The sequence below is a fragment of the Cynoglossus semilaevis genome, chromosome 15 (assembly GCF_000523025.1).
Source record: "Cynoglossus semilaevis isolate Cse_v1.0 chromosome 15, Cse_v1.0, whole genome shotgun sequence".
NCBI classification, from domain to species: Eukaryota; Metazoa; Chordata; class Actinopteri; order Pleuronectiformes; family Cynoglossidae; genus Cynoglossus; species Cynoglossus semilaevis.
The window spans coordinates 1,572,720-1,592,739 of record NC_024321.1 but is presented as its reverse complement, the minus strand read 5'-3'; the positions used below and the strand labels follow the sequence as shown (position 1 = coordinate 1,592,739).

At 38.8% G+C, this 20,020-nt stretch overlaps 2 protein-coding genes across 3 annotated transcripts in view; both read right to left on the bottom strand.

The window, feature by feature from the left end:
• Window positions 1-989: 989 nt before the first annotated feature.
• sash3 (SAM and SH3 domain containing 3) lies at window positions 990-8,531 on the bottom strand. The gene is made up of 9 exons (XM_025063483.1): window positions 8,339-8,531; window positions 6,782-6,877; window positions 4,500-4,634; window positions 3,749-3,884; window positions 3,474-3,631; window positions 3,176-3,373; window positions 2,314-2,458; window positions 1,472-2,171; window positions 990-1,420 (listed from the first exon to the last, which is right to left on the bottom strand). Exons 1-8 carry the CDS (start codon window positions 8,393-8,395, stop codon window positions 1,873-1,875), a joined length of 1,224 nt encoding a protein of 407 aa, XP_024919251.1. The 5' UTR covers window positions 8,396-8,531; the 3' UTR covers window positions 990-1,420; window positions 1,472-1,872.
• The window catches only part of xpnpep2 (X-prolyl aminopeptidase (aminopeptidase P) 2, membrane-bound), a 74,801-nt gene continuing 63,179 nt past the window's right edge, over window positions 8,399-20,020 (bottom strand). Inside the window, exons 4-22 of one of the 2 annotated variants that reach the window (XM_008326417.3) lie at window positions 19,046-19,109; window positions 18,178-18,282; window positions 17,243-17,329; window positions 16,833-16,976; window positions 15,642-15,743; window positions 15,163-15,244; window positions 14,854-15,055; window positions 14,654-14,743; window positions 14,463-14,572; window positions 13,767-13,844; window positions 13,238-13,309; window positions 13,080-13,140; window positions 12,867-12,936; window positions 12,353-12,457; window positions 12,134-12,193; window positions 11,972-12,048; window positions 11,783-11,872; window positions 10,466-10,778; window positions 8,399-8,435 (exon numbers count right to left, since the gene is read on the bottom strand). In XM_008326417.3, the coding sequence (XP_008324639.1) occupies window positions 10,569-10,778; window positions 11,783-11,872; window positions 11,972-12,048; window positions 12,134-12,193; window positions 12,353-12,457; window positions 12,867-12,936; window positions 13,080-13,140; window positions 13,238-13,309; window positions 13,767-13,844; window positions 14,463-14,572; window positions 14,654-14,743; window positions 14,854-15,055; window positions 15,163-15,244; window positions 15,642-15,743; window positions 16,833-16,976; window positions 17,243-17,329; window positions 18,178-18,282; window positions 19,046-19,109 (1,809 nt within the window). In that variant the 3' untranslated portion in view covers window positions 8,399-8,435; window positions 10,466-10,568. The remainder of the gene's footprint in view (window positions 8,436-10,465; window positions 10,779-11,782; window positions 11,873-11,971; window positions 12,049-12,133; window positions 12,194-12,352; window positions 12,458-12,866; window positions 12,937-13,079; window positions 13,141-13,237; window positions 13,310-13,766; window positions 13,845-14,462; window positions 14,573-14,653; window positions 14,744-14,853; window positions 15,056-15,162; window positions 15,245-15,641; window positions 15,744-16,832; window positions 16,977-17,242; window positions 17,330-18,177; window positions 18,283-19,045; window positions 19,110-20,020) is intronic. The other variant, XM_025063482.1, reaches the window with a different exon arrangement.

Below are 20,020 nucleotides of genomic sequence, written 5' to 3'. Positions count from 1 at the left end.
TACCCAGAACCTCTTCCATCCACCACATCACTGCTGTCCTGCAACAGCGTCACTGGCTCCCGGTCAAGTCCCGCATCAATTACAAATCCTTCTGCTCACATTCAAAGCCATCCATAACCTCTCGCTCCCTCAGGTAGTCCCTCCTCCATTCACCCGACTGTCCCCTCTGCCCGTCTCATAAACAAAGATGGGGAGCAGAGCGACTGAAAGCTCGAACTCGCTATACCCCACGTCATAAGGAACATCAACTCACTCTCACAATTCAGTTCCTACTGTACTTTTAAATAAACTTTTTAAATGCAGAAACTTACCTGTCCAGTGATGTTGTTGTAGCTGGTTAGAGTTAGAGCCAACTGGAGTAACTTTGTCTCCTCTGGAACAGTCTGGATTACATCCTTCTGGTCCAAAAAGCTGAGAAGCTGTCCAGGGGATTGGCATCCATTTTCTGACTGATGGCGAGATGTACAGTTCCTCCAAATAGCTCCTGTTTGGCTAGGAAACAGGTTGCGTTAATAAGGTGTTTTAAAATCTCTCGGTTTTCTCTCACGTTAGCATTGTGTATGCTAATGTTTAGCCTCCGTTGTTTCCACCACTTGAAGCTAGCCGTTTGAAGCTAACCTTTTAGCTCCGGCGTTGGTCTTTCGTCATTTATCACCTTCTGTTTGGAGCGGAAGTCCAGTTTTGAGAAGAAGTCTTGAAATACAATCGTCCTTAGTGAGTCGGACCAGGTAGAACACACACAAAAAACGCTGTTCTTGACTTACTGGCTTTAGCTTGACGGCTAACTTTCCATTGCCTCTGTTGACGTCACCAATGCAGCTCCAAAGCACCTCTCAGCTCACGTACGACCCTTGAGGTGAGGTATAGTACTGTCCGCCTCCACTGCTGACTTTTCTCTGCAGTTTATTGTACGAGCAGGAACAATTCTCTGTGGAAGTGGAATTCCATAAACATGTAACCAATAATTTAAATAGCAATAACGGACAACAACATTGTCATTTTGTTTTAATTAAATTCTACTTACAGCATTTTTACAGGGTCAGAGAAACCAAATAATATTTCAAATGAAACACATCGAATCATAAAGACTACATAAAAACATGAGAAAAACACAGTACAAAAAGTACAAGAACACGACTAAAGTGAGTGGGAAAGACATTAAGGATATTTTATAACAAAGAGATGAGAAACACCTTTAGGATTCACTTTTATATTTATAAATACACGATAAAAGACTGGAAAACCATTGATCCTGGAAGGAGAGAAAATACACAAACACAAATAAAATAAAATAAAAATATTGGCTCAGGGATAAAATCCTGGAATAACCGCCAATTAAAATGTATTAGTCCACTTCATTGTACAGTAAATGCCAGGTACCTGGTAAGAGTGCCACCTGCTGGAACAAAGCTAAGCACAACTGGAATGCACCAACATTTCTTCCTTGCACTAAAACAAGAAAGCTTGGAACGTTAACAACTGGAATGCACCAACATTTCTCCCTTGCACTAAAACAAGAAAGCTTGGAAAGGACGTAGAGGAATAAAAATATTTAAGAGAAAATTTCAGAAATGACAAAGATCTAGCCATGTTGCCAGGCAGGAGGAGAAGTAGGAAGACCCCCGATTAGATTATTATTAAAGAGGACATAGAGATCGTTGGTGTCAAAGCAGTGGATAGGGTGAGATGGAGGCAGATGATCCGCTCTGGCAACCATGCAGGGAACAGTCAAGTCAGTCAAGTGATCCAAATATTTATACATAAAAAGACAATCATCTGGTGTCATCATCACTCTAGTCTGTGTTCACAAGAGAATCCAATTTCCATCAAGAGTCCAACGTAGAACATGATTCCGCTTCTTCTTTCATCTCTTCAATGTCCTCCATCTTCCAAACTCAGCTCCCGCAGATGTTCCTCGACAACCTGCAGCCGATCTGTGGTCTCGTCCTCCTTCTTCTCCCCTCCTGTCTCATCCTCACGGTCCTTTTGTTCTTGTTTTTTCTCAGTCTGCTCCTCGGAGGCTTCATCAGCCTCCTCCGCCCTCTTCTCCACGCATCCATTATCCACGTTCTCACCGCTCTCGAAACAACCCGAATCTCTCGGTTCTTTGGCCGGTTCTCCGGATCTTACCTGCTCCTGGTCCTCGTGGGGATCATCTGACTCTTCTTCAGCTGCACAGGAAGAAAGAAATGATCAAACAGTTATTTTTAATTTTTTTTTTTCACAATAGATGTTCCAGAGTGTGGACCTACAGTCTTGCTTTTTAATTAATTAATTAATTTTCTCAATAGGTGTTCCAGAGTGTGGACCTACAGTCTTGGAACAGTTCTGTGGCACTCAGGATCTTGGTGCGCTGCTCTGAATCAGTGATGTTCAGCTCGTTCAGGTGAGACTCTTTTAGTCCCGTGAAGTCCTCCAGACTCTGGAACCCATGCATGGACAGAAGAGAGCTCAGCTCCTGAAAATAAAAGAACAACATGAATGCAGTTAGGAGGCAAAGCTAAAGTAAATGTTTTGCTGTGTTTCCTAAAAAAAAAGTCATTTTACCTCCATGTTTTTCCCCTTTGTACAAGGACAAGTATAAGGCCCAGAGGCCAATATTTGTAACTTGAATAAATAATAATCAATTGCAGAAACATGGATTAACATGTTATGGATTGTATTGCTGATGTGGCCTCCCGCTCCGCTGCCGATGTGAAAATGAGTTTGACACCCCCGCTCTAAGTGAAATTAAAAAAAAATCTGTAATGGTGAGAACAACTATTTTAACCTTTCCTTAGAGCGCTGCTTCCCAAATAGTGGGGTCGCGCCCCGGTGAGGTGTCACAAGTGGTGAGAGAGGGGACTTCCAGTATACTGTCTTTATTCATTCTTGAACGATAAACAAGCTTCCGGTCACTAGATAGCAGCAGAGCAGGCTTTATTAATCTATTCATACTCATACAGTGGTTTGTACAGATAAATAAATATCACCTCTCACCGCTCAATAGTATTTCATTTGGGAGGGTCGTGAAAAACTTCTGTCCTCTACTGGAGGTCGGGAGGGGGGTTATGGCCAAAGATGATTCAGGGACACTGCTCAAGAGACTCTGACGTGGATAACTGAGTTATCTTTCTCTTCCTTCTATGTCCCCCACTGTTCGTCCGTTCCTCTCTCTCTCTCATGGCAGACTCACCATCAGTCCAATGCTGTCCAGAACCTCTTCCAGGGTCTTGGGTTTGGACTTCCTGCTGCAACGCTTCCTCCTGGTTGGAGGACTTTCATCTGGGAGGAGGTTGACGTAGATGAACTTGAAGGAACCCACTTTATTGTTAAGTTTTCCTGTCCACGTCCCCACGGGAGGCTTTTCAATGATGTAGATGACGTCTCCCTTCTGTCAGAGACAAGAAGTCGCGGGGGGGAAAAAAAAAATCATATGAACGATGAAGAGGCAGAGGAAGGAGCAGCTCTGCTGTCTGATGATGAGAACTCACCTGCAGCTTCAGCGAGTCCATGTCATAGGGACTGGGGGTGAAGTCAGTGTGGACCAGAGCTCGTCCACAGAAGGGCCCGGTGTAGGACAGACTGTTGTCCTCAAGTCTCATACTGTCCCGCTGACTGAAACCACTGTCCAGACTCTGTCTATCACTGCCTGAGGAGGAGAGGACGGGGAACAGGTTTGTTAGAAGGAGTGATGGTAAATAAGAAAATGGTAAGTAGGACAGGTATTTTGGTATAGAGGACAGAGGACACGGTGCAATGTCTTTACTTCCTGACAACTGCCTGTAGATAGGACTGGAGACAGTTTCCTCGGACCCCGTGGAACAGACTGAGTTTCTTTGTCCTAAACTCAGGTCTGGAAGAAAATCTGGAGAGACAGGTGACATGTCCTCGGCGTCGTCCAACTGGAAAGACAGACACAGCAGGAGATTCGTGGCTCAGAAATCGGCAGAAGTTACAGTCAAATTGTATTTAAATTGAGAGTAAGAAATTCAATATGTATGTTTAAATATGTGTCAATATCTATATCTATTTGTCAATAACTTTAAAGATGCAAGCGACAAAAACAACAACAAAAAAAACGTTAGCTAAAGAATATACCTAATGAAACAGCAAATCATAATTGTTTTTTTTAAGTTGCACCAGCCAGCAACAGTGCCCTCTAGCGGCTGTCACTCTGAAAATAACAGGTACATTTTCAGTGGTACAGGAGCAGCAGATACTGGTACATAAGCCTACAGTGCCCTCTGGTGGTTACACTCGCTTGATTTGGGTTTCTTTCAGTTGTTGGTTGTACAGGATATTTATATGTAAGGCTTAAATTCCTGTGTTTGTCCTCACCCTTGTGTAAATATGGAGTCAAAATCCCCATATCACACAAATGAAACACATTCTATTTTGTTTATTTTGTGTTTATATATACTAAACATATTAAAAATGCTGTGGGTGTATGAACATTGTCTGATTGTGTAATCATACTGTTCGGTGTGTGTGTGCGTGTGTGTGGTTTTTTTTTTTACCCCCTCTTCAGCCAGAGCCTTCTGCACCATCTTGGATGTTTTGCGGGTCATTGTTCTGGAGATGACGTTTCTCCACTTCTTGCTCAGTTTGATGCCACCTTTCACCACTTCCTCTGCTGCTGCTGTTTCTGCAGCCTGAGTTGAGGTTTAAAGAAAAACAAAACTTTTTTTTTTTTCTACAATTTTCACACATGGCCTCTCATAAACTCAATGGCCTCTGTTCTAAAATCATATGTACCAAATAAAGTGACCAGTATGGCCTTTATAGAAGGCTTTTCAATTAGTAGAAAAATATATTTTCTTCCTGAGATTATATTATATAATACTATATATATATATAATATATATAATATATATATAAATAAATATATATAAATAAAAATGTATATATATATATATATATATATAAATGTATATATATGTGTGTGTGTGTGATCATGATATGTTTATGATCTTGATCTCGTCCAGGTAAACAAAGCTACCAGCCAAAACTTTCGTATGTATAATTATTTTTTGCTATATTTCGTGAGAATGGATTAAAAAAACATCTGCGATGTACTGAGGGAGCGGAAGGAGAACTGCGATATAGAGAGGGAACACTGTATATGTTGTTACATACACAACAACAATTTGCAAATACGACTGATTGTATTATCTGCGGAACCGTTGTCTGTATGGTCACTGTTTTTAATCCTATGGTTAATCGCACTTATTGTGTTTCCACACTGAAGTTTAACACCCACTCATAATGGATTGAAAGGATCAATATTCATATTTGGACATGCCTCTGTGGTGGGACCGCACATACTTAGTGCCTGATTGTCCTCCTCTTGTAAGTTGCTTTGGATAAAAGCGTCTGCTAAATGCGTAAATGTAATGTATACTGGTTTTATATGGAAATAGTGTTAAACAGTGGATAATATATATGTATATATAGATATATTTCAATTTAAAAAAGAAAACTTTTTAAAGCACTGTTCAACACTATTTCCATATAAAGTCAGTCTGGCTAATATGTTTTAAGTCACTTTGGTCACCAGCTCTTGTGAAGTAACTTCAGATTTGATCCAGACCTCACACTACTGTCATTGGTATTAGTAAATATATATATTTTTATATATATTTTTTAAAATCTTTATCAGCAGTATTTGAATTTCACATCTAACAGGGTGAATTAGAGTTGGTAGCACATCCATACAGCAAGAGTGACAACAACAACAAAAAAAGAAACCCAAGAGACTTCTTCGGAGATGAGGTTTAGATCTGACAAAAAAAACAGTTCAAACCCACAGACAGACAGACACACACACAACCCACACTCAACATCCTGACTGTCTTTGCAGCACTGTGTGTGGTTCTCTGCTCCACAACCAAAGATACCGTTTTCATCTTTTTTGTGTTGTTTTTCTCTGCCTTTCAGCTCAAAAAATATTTATATTATTTTATATATTTTTGGAATAATCAATTAAGATGTTTAAATGTATAATACACTGAGAGTTGACCTTTTTTCACATTTGCGTTCCTGCGCCTGTAACTCACAGCACAGTAAAGAGAGATTACTGTGTGTTTATAATCAGGGTGTGATGTGCGATAAACACATGTACAAATGTACCCAGCCATACAGGAGGTGTTGTGGTCTGTGTGACAGATGCTCCTGCCAATGTGTGCTTGTGTGTGTACAGAACTCGTTTCTCATAACCGAACTATATAGAATACACCAGAAAAACTGCTGTCAACGGAGTTAGGTTCTGCTTAGGTCTGAAAGTCAGTCAGGTGTGGGGTCTGAATCATTCAAAGCAGAATGAGACTCTATTTTACTTCCTGTCACTTCCTGTCTGGTCGTCTCCATCATCTGCTCTGACGAACTTCCCGTTCTGACTTCCTCTCTGTTTTTTGATGTATTTGTTCAGCTTGACTTCCACATAGAGAAAACGAAGCGTTGATAGGAAACCATTTACATATACACACATCCAGACGTTAGACTAAACTGATAACACACTTGGTGAGGGACATGAATAACTTTTAGTCACTAAAGCAGTACTTCTCAAATAGTGGGGCAGGTCCAGTGGGCCGGGGGGGCCGGGGGTTGCCGCTTGAGGATGGAATATGGCATGCTGGACATAAGTGTACCACTGCTGTAATGCTTGAATGATAACAAGCCTCCAGTCACTAGGTGGCAGCAACTCATACAGTGGTTTGTACAGATAAAAATATGCACGTTTTCAGGTTCTCGTTTTACGAATAAAATAAAAATTTAAAAAAACGAAGATAGAATTTCTTACATTTTCTTCCAGCGTCACCTCCTTGTCTGTCATCACAGGAGATGCTATTTTGGGTTTCATGAAGTCCTTGAAGCTGCTCGATCTCTGCAGAGTCAGCTGTAAAAGAACATCAGCAATTTTACAAGAAATGAAACAAAACAAAAAATGAAAGTAAAAAAGAAAGAAAAAAAAGCATTTCCAGTATATCTTTAGAATCTGACACAGATAAAACTCATGGGGCTAACAGTCTCGTAAACAAATGCTATCACGCTAATTTTTTTATATATACTGTGTATATACATGTACTACCATGCCACTAGGTGTTCACTGTTCATTTCAGAGGGAATGTTCAGTTATTATTTATATATTTTATTTTATGGTCTGTATTGTCATTGTACCACGAGGATACAACAAAACTGAGCCTCTGCTTTTAACCCATCACCAAGGGGAGCAGTGGGCAGCTTTTATCAATCATCAGAGACACCCTTCATATGTTCCGTTTTATTAATCCAAATTTACCAACAAGATTCCAGAATGTAGTGCATATCAGGGTAAAGTCACCCCTGGTCTAAAGACGTCTACCGATCACTTTTCTAAATAATCAGTTATCAATTTTACAGACAGCCTTTTCATTGAATAATAAAAGATACCCATATTTTATCTACCATGGTTATTGTTGTGGAAAAGATATTAAATTTGGTGAAAAAAACATTTTAAAAAGGGGAGATTATTGGTTTATATATCATTTAAAGTATGAAAATAAAAACATATACAAAAATAAGACATGAGACACAATGGCAGTATACAAGTTAAATGTAATATTAGTAGGGGAAATATGTGTTGCTATCAATTACAGACAAAATAAGTCGCACCAGCCAGTTAGAGTGCCCTCTAGCGGTTGCCAGTGTGAAAATAACAAACGTGAAACATGTAAAGCCAAAAGATGAAAAGTGCTGTGACTTATAGTTTGGAAAATATGGTAAACAGTTACATAATTGAGTCCCTCAATTATTTGTAAATGCGCTGCACCACTCGTTTTTGATTTAAAAAATCTGGAAGAAAAATGAGCTTTAGAGCAGAGCAGAGCAACTCAGTGTCTGAACCTTGAGTTATACATGAGTTATACCCAGAATAAGACAGAAATGACTGAGAGATGTGCTGCTGTAGATGGAAAACAAGAATCATAGTGTGACTCGATCTGCAACTGATTCATGAGTCATCTTGTCATGAAACAGGAACCAGGGGGTGATCTGCAGTACCAGAGTCTCAGTGGATGCAAACTTCATCTTCACCACAAAGATCTGCATCAACATCCTGTGGCAGTAAAGATCATCCACAGCTGCTCGTTTGAGCAATATGTTAAAGAAAGACAAAACCAATTTTGTTTTTTTTTTAAGATCTAAAAGAATGATCTAGAAATCTCAAGTTTTTTTTTAAATCTAAAAGAATGATCTAGAAATCTCAAATATCACTTTAAGTTTCAGAGTTGCCCAGTTTGTTTGCTAAAATTAAACAAATAAACAAACAAACAAAAAATTTTGCTAAAATTAAACAAACAAACAAAAACAAAAAACTCACCTTCTTCTTCTGCACTTGCTCTTTCTCAGAAGCATTTGAAGGCCTTCGTCGGAGCATCTTCCTGCTTCTCTGTCTGCTCCTTACCGCTCCTTAGATCCTGTTAAGAAAACAAGAGGAGACAGGTTTGTATCCTCTCAATCTGGGGGTTGTGTCTACAGTTTCTGTTACAGGAAGAGTGAGCTGAAGTAAAGTCAGATTAGAGAGGAAGTCCCAAGCTCATACACACACATATACTTGTGCGCGTGTGCGTGCGTGAATACACAAAGATGTTTCCTCACACTGTGTCACTATGATGATTGGTTTTAACAGTATAATTGAAGGTAAACATTGACCTGTAGGAATGACGTTAGATGGAGCTAACAATCCGGTCCATCTTTATTATATACAATTGTATATATACAAAAGACATTGGGTTTTTTTTTTCCCCCCATGTCAGTTGGTCTTAGACTTTGGCTCTGTTTTTGAGCAGCGACATCTGATATCTGATGTGAAGCTGCTGCAGCTGCCAAACTGTCACTTTCTAAATCTGTTACTTGTCAGTGTTTTCACTTCCACACACTCACACAGGTACACACAAAACATGACTGAACTGACTGACTGTTATTTACTTTGAGTTTTTTTTAAAAAGTATTAATAACTCAGTTTGGGCATAAGAGGCTTCCAATAGAATATGGCATGCTGGACAGAAGTGTGCTACTTCTGTAATCCTTGAACGATAAACAAGTCACTGGCTGGAAGCAACTTTGTACAGATAAGACTACAAGCCACTTCTGTTTTCACACGCTTTGAACCCTGCAGCTAATTTATGGGTTTTTACAGGCTAACGAAGTTCATACCGCTAGCGACCAATGACTTTTCTGGTAGGCTACTGTGTGTTATACTAGTAGCGTATGTCTGTCTGTGAATGGCTGTGTGCGTATATGTGCGTGGGGCGAGATAGAACGTTAGCTATTGTTGCTAGCAGTTTGAGCCCTCAACCAGTGTGAGTTGGTTATACAGGAGCTGTTAAAACACTATTTATGTATTGTGCTCAGGGTGGCTGATAATAAAGACCCCGACTTCCCTGTTTCTGTTTATCTCTGCTGTGGACAAGCGCAAAGTGAAGAGAGTTAGCAGCGGAGCTAATGTTAGCTTCGGACCTCACCAAGTTTCCCCTGTCCATTTTAACTACGGTCAGGGCGCGGAAGCAGGAAAGAGCTAATATGTACGTGTGACATGTAACCAGCCGTGTTAAAGGCACTGTTCGAAAAAGTATTTACAGTTGTCCCTCTCTTATCGCAGTATTTGAGATAGTTATTATATTATATACGTATATATTTACCCTTCATGAACCACCCCCACATTGTTATCAACCCTCTCTAGACTGTATTACCCTTTATCACACAATTATATGCACAGTAGAGTTGCATAATGGACATATAAGACAAACGCATTACGTAAATACGCTACCATGGGGCGCGGCGGAGGTTAGCCCTCAGCTGCAGGAGGAAGAGCACGGGAGAGGCGACGCAGGTGCAGCCCCGGACGGAGGTGAGCGGAATTGACGGACGGACCGTATATAAAAGCCGGGCACAGCGCAGGAGCGCACATTATTGTAAAGAAAAATATATTTCTGTGTGTAACTTCTTTCTGTGTAAATATCCCATGTTGCGTAGCTTATAGAGAAGTGCGGCCTATATATGTTTAATTATTTATTTTCTTTTTATATTTAGTGGGTGCGGCTAATATTTAGGTGCACTCAATAGTCCGGAAATAAGGGTACATATTATCAGGTTCTCAATAGTATTTCAATTCAGGGGGAGGCGGCATGAATATGAATATATATTTCTGTCCCATAGGGGGGGACAAAACAATTGAGAACCACTGTCTTAGGTTAGTACTGTATACTGTACTCTTACAGCCAGAAGATCACAGATATATATATATATATAAAAAAAGAAGGATATAAATGAAACTGTATAATGTTTAATAAACCTACTTTTGATTTTTATGAATAAATAAATAAAGTGAAACACCTTTAAAGGGTTTTTTTTGGAGAGAAACAGAGTCAACAAGTGAGTCTGAGGACCATTGAGTGTACAAGAATTTACACAATTAGGACACACACACACACACACACAAACATACTGTATACACAGGCAAACAGAAGGCATTTATATGGATAGATGATGAAGATTCTGGCATGTGATCATTGAGGTGAGGGTCTGTAGATGGTTTGGAGTAAATCTTCTCAGATGATTCTGCTGTGGTGCAATGTGAAGGCGAGGGCCAGAAGGAGGAGCGTCAGTGAGGAGGAACAGTTGGAGGAAGATGATCCGGGTGCAGGAAAAGGTTCTGTGTTCCTCAGCATCCACTCATTTTCTTCACTCAGTCCCTGTTTGTCCAACTCTGGTCCCACCACTGTACGAATTTTCTGGTAGTAATTGTTCAACCATTGGATCTGCAGGGACACCAAAGACAGATTTTAATAGAACTGGACTGAAGAAAAAAAAAAAAGCATAATAAAGAAGAAAAAACATATAAATCGCTCCAGAGTATAAGTTGCATCAGACAGCTAGAGTGCCCTCAAGTGGTTGTCAGTGTGAAAATAACTATCTTTTAAATATGGGAAATAACTGAACTATTGCGGTGGGTCTTGGAACGTAACTACCGCTATAGGAGAGGGATCACTGATATTGCGGTGGGTCTTAATAAGTGTGACTAATAGTCCGGAAAATTATAAGTCGATCCGGAGTATATGTCGCACCAGTGCCCCCTTGTGGCTGTCAGTGTGAGAATAACAAACGTGAAATTGTATATTTTAATATATAAGTCTGAATATAAGTTGCAAACCTAGCCAAAGGATGAAATAAGTGTGACTAATAGTCCGGAAAATACATCTTCATGAAAGTTTGAAAGCCACTCTGAAGACTTTTTACAAGCCTCCATTAGAAAGTACAGTAATGACTCAAATCTACCAATTCTGTGAAGCCAAGTTTTTAGTATTATATTTGCATATTTTTCTTGATATTTCTCCATATTATAAATTCCATGCACCTGCTGTTATATGGCTTTCATTTCCAGAAATATACAGAAAAACGTTTTTGTCATGTTTAGAAATAGTGATTCACTAGATCAGGTTTGTCGAACGAATTTTCACCATGGGGCTACATCGGCAATACAGTTCACCTTGAATTACAACCACAATTAATCATGATTAATTACAACCATGATGTGATTTGATTATTTCACAGCTACCTTATGAATAATAAGATGAAAATTTTAAAAACTTTTTTTAACATCATTAGAATTCAGATATTTACATCCAAACACACACTTCTCAATCTAAGCACCGAACATACATGTCTAAACACCAGTTCTTCTAGATAATATGCTGTTAGTTCATTCCTAGTTAATGTTTAGCTTCTTCCTTGTTGTTGTGATTTAAATGTCCATTGAACTGACCTGTTCAGCGCTCAGCAGCGATACGTCAATCAGTTTTCTGTCGTACGGAACCAGTGACACCGTGTCAAAGGTCAGGAAGTGGTTACCATACTAAGAGGAACAGACATGGGGGAAAAAAAGAGATTTATCACAAAGTTAGGATGTCACAGCATGGGGTGATGATGTCATCGGATCAGCAGATGATGTCACCTGTGTTTGATAGGGAACAATCACAGCAACATCTTCAATTCGGATCCCAAAGTCATTTTCTTTGTAATATCCAGGTTCTGAATGAGAAAAAAAAAAGATTTTTTTAAAAAGAATTTTACCAAAAATGTTCCCTATCACACATGATTTACCTTCTCTTCTCACCTATGGATGTAAACATTCCTGCAGTGAATGGAATGTTGTTGCTTTGAAAACCAACTGGCCCTGAACAAAAATATCAACACACACTAACCTGAAAACCCTTTACAGCAAAAGTTAAATTTATTTTTATTATTTATTATTATTTTTTTATTTTTACTCTGATGGAAAACCTAAATAATTTAATGTAGTTTTAAAGAATGAAACCACTAAAATTATACTCACACTCATGAACACCAAAGTAGTTTCCAACACCATGACCTGTGCCGTGGCCATAATTCAGGCCCACTTCCCACAATGCCCTGCGGCCCAACATCTCTATGTTCACACCTGTGAAAAAGAAAGTCATGTACTACTGACACAATGTTTTTTGCTCACACACATACCTTTTTTTCTGGACTATAAATCATTCTGTAGTATAAGTTGCATCAGTCAAAAAATGCATAATAATAATAAAAAAATATATATAAGTTGCTCCAGAGTATTAGTCACTCTAGTGCCCTCTAGTGCATGTCAGTGTGAAAACAACAAACATGTAAATTTTCAGTGGTACAGGAGTAGCAGATACTGGTACACGAGCCTAGAGTGCCCTCTAGAGGCAGTCAGTGTGAAAATAATCAACATGAAATTATATATTTTAATATATAAGTCCCACCTGAGTATGAGTCGCAAACCCAGCCAAAGGATGAAAAAGTGCAACTTAAGGTCCGGAAATATGGTAAATATTCATTATTCTCACCTCTGGTTCTTGTAGGAAAAACGGTCCTTGAAATCTCAATGTTTCCCATCAACACTCTGGTGAAGGCTTCCTGTTGGCATTGGAGATGGATAGGAGACTTAACTTATTAAATTTTTAATTGTCTGAAAAATACTCAACCTTACTAACTTGCAACTGTAAGAACACTACAGATTTTATATGGAAAAGATAAAACACAGAAATCCAGTTTTTAACCTTCTGGAGGGCAGTGGGGACTCCCCAGTGAACAGTACGTGTGATGTCAGTGGTTCCGTCCCTGACAGAAACGGTGACACACTTCAGGATTTTCAATAAACTAAAGCAACGTCAACTGAAACTGTACAGAATCAGAATAATTACTCAGGTAAACTCACAGATATTGTCCTCCAGAATCCAGTAGGAACATCTCTGTTGGTGTCAGTTTCCTATCTGTCTCATTTGTTGGGCTGAAATGAGACAGTATTTTTTGTTTGTTTGTTGTTATTTTACATACAGCTAAACTTAAGTTTAGAAAGAGAAACTGAACCAAGTCATCAAACCATCAATCATTTACAATCAGACCTGAGATAAAGAAATGTCTGCAAAGGACCCTCTAAATGTAAGGCAGGTGTAATAACCACTAGACTATAAAACCACAGTGGTAGAAGCTTAATAGCGTAATTTCTGGAAGTCACACTTTTTTTCATCCTTTATATATACAGTATATGCACGTTGACACTCTAGGCTTGTGTACCCGTATCTGCTATTCCTGTGCCAATGGAAATTCACAGGTTTGTTATTTTCACACTAACAGCCGCTAGAGGGCACTCTGGCTGGTGCAACTTATACTCCAGAGCGATTTATAGTCCGAGCGACTTATATATGCAATTTATATACATTGTTTGTACACTTATATGAACTGACCTGTAGTGTGCCAGAGCTGCATTTGGTCCACTGGCTGAGATGGTTTCAAAGCTGGGGCCTCTGTTGTCATTTTGTTTGCTTAGAGAAAAGATATTGGGAATTATAAAAAAAAACAACAACAACAACAAAATAAACAAATCTCAATTCTACACCATTCCTTATGCGGAAAGAAAGGAAAGTGAACAACTTGTCTACTTGTTTAGTAGGGAAGAAAACACTTCCAGGTTAAGGTTGCTAACTTCCTGCTTTAAGACAGTTTCAGAAGTGTACTACTTCAAACAGGAAATGTACTACTCACATTAATTATAATTAATTCTTTAAATATTATGGAAATAATATATGTGTTGTAAAAATGACCGCTATAGTAGTTACGTAGTTACGAATAATAAAATAATATTATTTTAATAATAAAATTCTTTGCATGGGGCGGGAACCTGCAGGCTTCTAAAACCGGAAATTCTCCAGCAAAAACGGTGTCTGCCGCCATCTAGTGGCATTATCTAAAATTGCAGTGGATGCTTTGCAAAGCAGAAAATAGAATGATTGAAATCAGTCTTTACCATACCTAGTACTGGGGTTTGGGGGCGTCGTGTCGGTCAGTATACGAAGTGTATTTCATTATCATTTGGCAGACACTGAGATTTATAGTTGGAAAAATGGTCCAAGTCACTTCCTGTATCCTACTTAGAAACCCACCTGCGACAAGTGTTGACGTAGTTAGCAGCCGTCAGTTCAGTTTCCTTTCCTCCAGGAACAGATTTTTCCAACCACAACAGCAGTTGCATCACTGCTACTGCATCCCTCACCTGAGCACAAACACAAACCATTTTTGGATGTTTAAAAAAAAAAAACATTTTAAAACATTTGTGTGTGTGGTGGTTTCATACATGTGCTTCTCTCAGGATTCTTTGCTCGGTCTCGTCTTTAACAGCCTTGGTCATCAACACAGGTGAATAGGAGCTGGTCAATAATTTGTCCTTCATTGGACAAAAGAACAACAACAATACTTAACTACCAAAATAAAAACAAGGGCCGAAAGATCGGTGAGGGCCAAAGATTCAGGACACCGTGACGTCACCCTTCACACCTGTGGAGTGATGAGCTGGTACAGAGCGTAGTTGGTATATTCTGTACCAATCCAAACTTTAACTCCGATCTGGGACACATAGCTCTCTATGTTTTCGCTGACGGAGTCATAGCTTTTCAGCTGCACACAGAGGGAGTCCACACAGGAGGCGTTCAGGTACCGCCTCAGCTCCTCCGTGACTCTGTGAGTGTGAACAAAAAGCCTGAGCAAAGACAAATGTACCGGAGTTAATTCAGTAAACTTATACAACGTTATACTGTACATGACAAAAATTTTTTTTTTTTTTGTATCTCTGAGAAACAGACTGACCAGATCTGGTCCAGAGTCAGCAGAGTGTAGGAGTAGAAGAAAGGATTATATGGAATGTCGTTTCCACGAAGGTTAAACAGCCCTGAAACCCCCCGCATCACAAATAATATAAATATCAAACATACAATTTAATTTAAACACATTAAATTAAATTAAAATAAAATGAATACCTCATTTATTGCTCTGTTATTTATATTATCAGATGTATTTCTATATGTTTAAGTTGTTCAAACTCTCATTGATAATAGCAATCTGGTATTCTAAAATATTTTGTGGAAAAAAAAGGAAATCCATAACTACTACAAGTATTTTGTATATGACATTAAACAGTTTAAACCCCTTTTGATATGCAAACACGTTTGTTGAATTTATTTTTCATCAAAGTGAATCAAAAGGACTAACAAATATTTCAGATGTCAGGTCAATTTCAAAGTCACCTGTGATTTTTCTTCAGTACCAGAACTAAACGTTTTACTCACAGGCTGTTTCATCCAGAGCTGAAAGCAGTAGAGCTGTGGGCTTGTAGGGATTGTCCCGCATCTGACTCCGTATCAGCTCCACTTTTGTCTGCCAGGACCGCACTAACCAAAGCCAAACAAACAAACAAAAAATAAATAAATTAACATACATTATTTTTTTTTCTCCTTGGCATACATTATATATGTAAATATTATTGCCGGGCGACACTTCAAATTATTCATCAAGATTAAAAGCGTGATTTTGTGTGATTAATGGACTTTATTTTTTTTATCTATTATCCCAGCTAGTCTTCCGTATTGCGTTTGCGTTATTTACGTAATTTTCCCTCTACATTTTGTGCATTATTCTTCATAACAGTGATGAGTCCTAAGAAGGTGAGTGGTAAGGATGGTGGTGAGAAGAAGAAACGCACGATGACCATGGAAATAAAGCATGAAATTGTTGATAAATATGAGCGTGGTGCCCGCTAAAGAAAGAATAAAAAAATCGAAAAAAGCAAAAAAATAAAAATAGAAAAGTAAAAAAGTAAGCTAAATTAATTCTACATTTATGTAAGTTACGTAGTGTACATTTAAGGTACGTATTACGTAGGTATTAAAACCACAGTTTATTTTATATCTCAGGATTCCTTATATAAATACACTATAATTTTATTTGTGTGTTTGTCTCTATAGCAATTAAAAACACGTCTTTTAGTTACGAGCTCAGTCGTGGAACAGATTATGCTCGTATCTCTACGGTTCCACTGTATATGACATCTGCCAAGTGTTTACATAATAAAATCCATGTCATTTGGTGTGCTTATTGAACAGCTGCGCTTAGCTTCCGGTTGTACATGAATTTCAGTCCTGCAGTCAAGTTCAGGTCTTGGAAATTATTTTCCTTTTCTTTGACATTAATGATGTTTGTGATTCATTCATAAACCACAGTTGACCGAACTGATGAAAATCCTCATTTACTCGGAGCTTTTACTGCTTTATCACACACACACACGCACACACACAGATCATCAGCTTCGCGCCGTCTCCTTCTCTTTTTATGTGGCCATAAAGACTAATGATGTCGATTCTGACCTGCCCCTTATCTCCGGACAGATCTTTATGACGGTGTCGTTCGTTCGTTTACGGACTCCCTGTCTCTGTGTCTGCAGGTATTTATTTATCATCGGCGATAAAGCAGATCAAACTCACGGATGACTCTGTCTGGGAGTCTGATTAGGTTCTCTGGAGACACTGCAGGTCTGTCCTTCCACACTTGGTCAACAAGGTTCTCAGAGACGGGCGCAAGACTGCGATTGCTGGACATCAGGTTAAGCATGTAATTCTCCTGCGTCTCTGTGCGAGGAAATCACAGATGATTAAACACCAATAGACCACGAAATAAATCCAGATAACAACGCTGACAGTACATGAGGCTCCACATGTTACATCCGACCGCTGCATGAGGGCCAGGTTAATGGGGTGGAAGGTAAAGGTAATTTAAAAAAAAAGCTATTTAAATAATGGGAGTGAATACTGTACATAATATTTTACATTTTATTCTATGAAAAATTAAAAATCCTGCAGTAAAATAAGTAAATTCAGGCATCAGCCTCACTCACGGAGAGAAAAGAGGAAGGGGTCAAAGCCGATGACTTCGCCTAATGGAACCTGCGCAATGAGCCATTCAGCAATATTTCCGACAGAGTCTGAAAACCACACCATTATGATTATTACGGTACGTCAATGTAACATGTATAATACGTCAACAAATCAAATAAAGTCAACAATCTGTGCCCCGTAAATAACCGGACTATTCATGTTAATAAAAAAAAAAAATTACCGCATTTTTTTTTTGCGACTTATACTCAGGTGCGACTTGTATATTATAAACATATAATTTCATGATTGTTATTTTAACACTGACAGCCACTAGAGGGCATTCTAGGCTTGTGTACCAGTATCTGCTACTCCTGTACCACTGAAAATTTACATGTTTGTTATTTTCACACTGAGAGCCACTAGAGGGCACTGGTGCGACTAATACTCTGGAGTCTGGAAAATACGGTACTTACATAATTGTCATTATGAATATTCAAATGATCGTTTAGTCGGAACTAGGCATGGGCAAACTTCATTCAGCTTTTTAATCCGGTCTGCCAAACTCTTCCAAATTATATAATTTATTTATAGTATCATTATACTTCTGCATTTTCCTTAAAAATTTGCAATACCAATGTTTCCCTAATAGATAGAGTAGAAAATGTTGATAAAGCATTTTAGCATTTAAGCTAATCGATCAGTGGGCTGGTTCCAACCATTAATCATCCTGGGACGATTGGATTAAGTTTTACAAATACTTTTGCTTAGGAATTTACAAATTGCCATTAATAAAACCTAATGTTTGACCTTCAGCGTCATATGTCAGGTTTGTTTTACAGTACGATCGCTTTACCCTTTGGGCTATTTCAGAAATCTCTGCAGCATTTGTCAGGATATTTCGGGCCCAGATTGTTGAGACTTGAATATCAGACCGGCGTTGTCACGACAAACCCACAGCTCTGCTGCAGCTCCCAGTTACAGTCCAGCTGTCTCTCGGCCTGGAGCCAGTACCTGCTGTCAGTCCAGAGAGCAGCCTTGGACCGAGTCACTACAGCAGTTCCTAGAGTGAAGAACACGAAGGACACGTAAGAGCACAGCTGTGGAAATATAAATAACAGCAGAAAGAGAAGAAACTGTAGACGTCAACAGGGAATAGACAGGAATTCAAATGGTTGTGCCACTCATATGGACAAACCTTATCTTTGTTCATCCCTCATCTGGAATTTAGAAGTTAATGTTCCACCAGATCCTAAATATCAGGCCGAGTTTATAGAGTTATAATCCAGCTATAACCTTTAGACCAGGGGTGTCAAACTCATTTTAGTTCAGGGCAAAATACAACCTAATTAGATGTCAAGTGGGTCGGACCAGTACTAGCATGACATAATTACGTATAAAGAACAATAAGTCCATATTTTCCCCTTTGTTTTTATTTACAAGTATATTGGGCAATACTTATATTTAATGAAATATCATTTGAAAAAATATATACATGAAGTGTTTGTACATTTTTTGTACTTTAAAAATTCATCAAGCGGCCCGGATTGATCCGCCTAGTGGGCCAAGTGTGGTCCACGGGCCGTATGATTGACCCCTGCTACAAAAACTGATAAGGATCATTTTTCTCACTGTCTATCACCACCAAGAAATTAATAGAACTAGCCGTATTGAAGCCTAAAGCTCCCTTTTAAAAGCAGAAATAATTACAGAAAGGGCGAGAAGGCATAGAAGAAAAAAAGAAGAGAAAATAAGAGAACTGAGAAGAAGGTGGGAAGGAAGCGGAGAGAAAAGGATCGTGAAGGAGCAGAGCCAGACGACTGTACCAGCAGATCCTGTAAAACCAGTCATGAAGGTCAATCTGGAATCACGCGGCGCAATGTATTCACTCTGAGGGAGAAATAAAGAACAGGACACAGGGATGAGAAAACGAAAGAACTAAACATTAATATATTATATATATTATATATATACAAATATATTAGTTACTACTGAGTGGATGGATGGATGGATGAATAGCTAGATGGATGAATAGATGGATGGATGGATGGTTGAAAAGAAGGATAGATAAATAGATGGATAGATGCAAATATATTAGTTAACTACTGACGGATGGATGGATGATGGATGGATGAATACGTGGGTGGATGAATAAGTGAATGGATGAATGAATAAATGGATGGATGGTTGAAAATATGGATGGATGGATGAATAGCTAGATGGATGAATAGGTGGATGGATGGTTGAAAATATGGATGTATGGATGGATGGATGAATAGTGAATAGCTGGAAGGACAGATGGATGGAAAGATTGATGGATAGATGAATAGATGGATGGATGGATGAATACATGGATGGATGGAAAGATCGATGGATGGATGAACAGATAGATGGATGGTTTAAAAGATGAATAGATGGATGAAATGAATAGATGGATGGATGGTTGAAAAGATGGATGGGTGGAAGAATAGATGGATGGATGAATAGCTGGATGGACGGATGGATGGAAAGATTGATGGATGGATGAATAGATAGATGGATGGTTTAAAGCATGAATAGATGGATGAAACAATGGATGGATGGATGGATGGATGGTTGAAAAGACGGATAGATGAATAGATGGATGGATGAATGAATAGATGGATGGATGGATGGATGAATGAATAGATGGATGGATGAATGAATAGATGGATGGATAAATGAATAGATGGATGGGTGAATGAATAGATGGATGGATGGATGAATGAATAGATGGATGGATGAATGAATAGATGGATGGATGAATGAATAGATGGATGGAT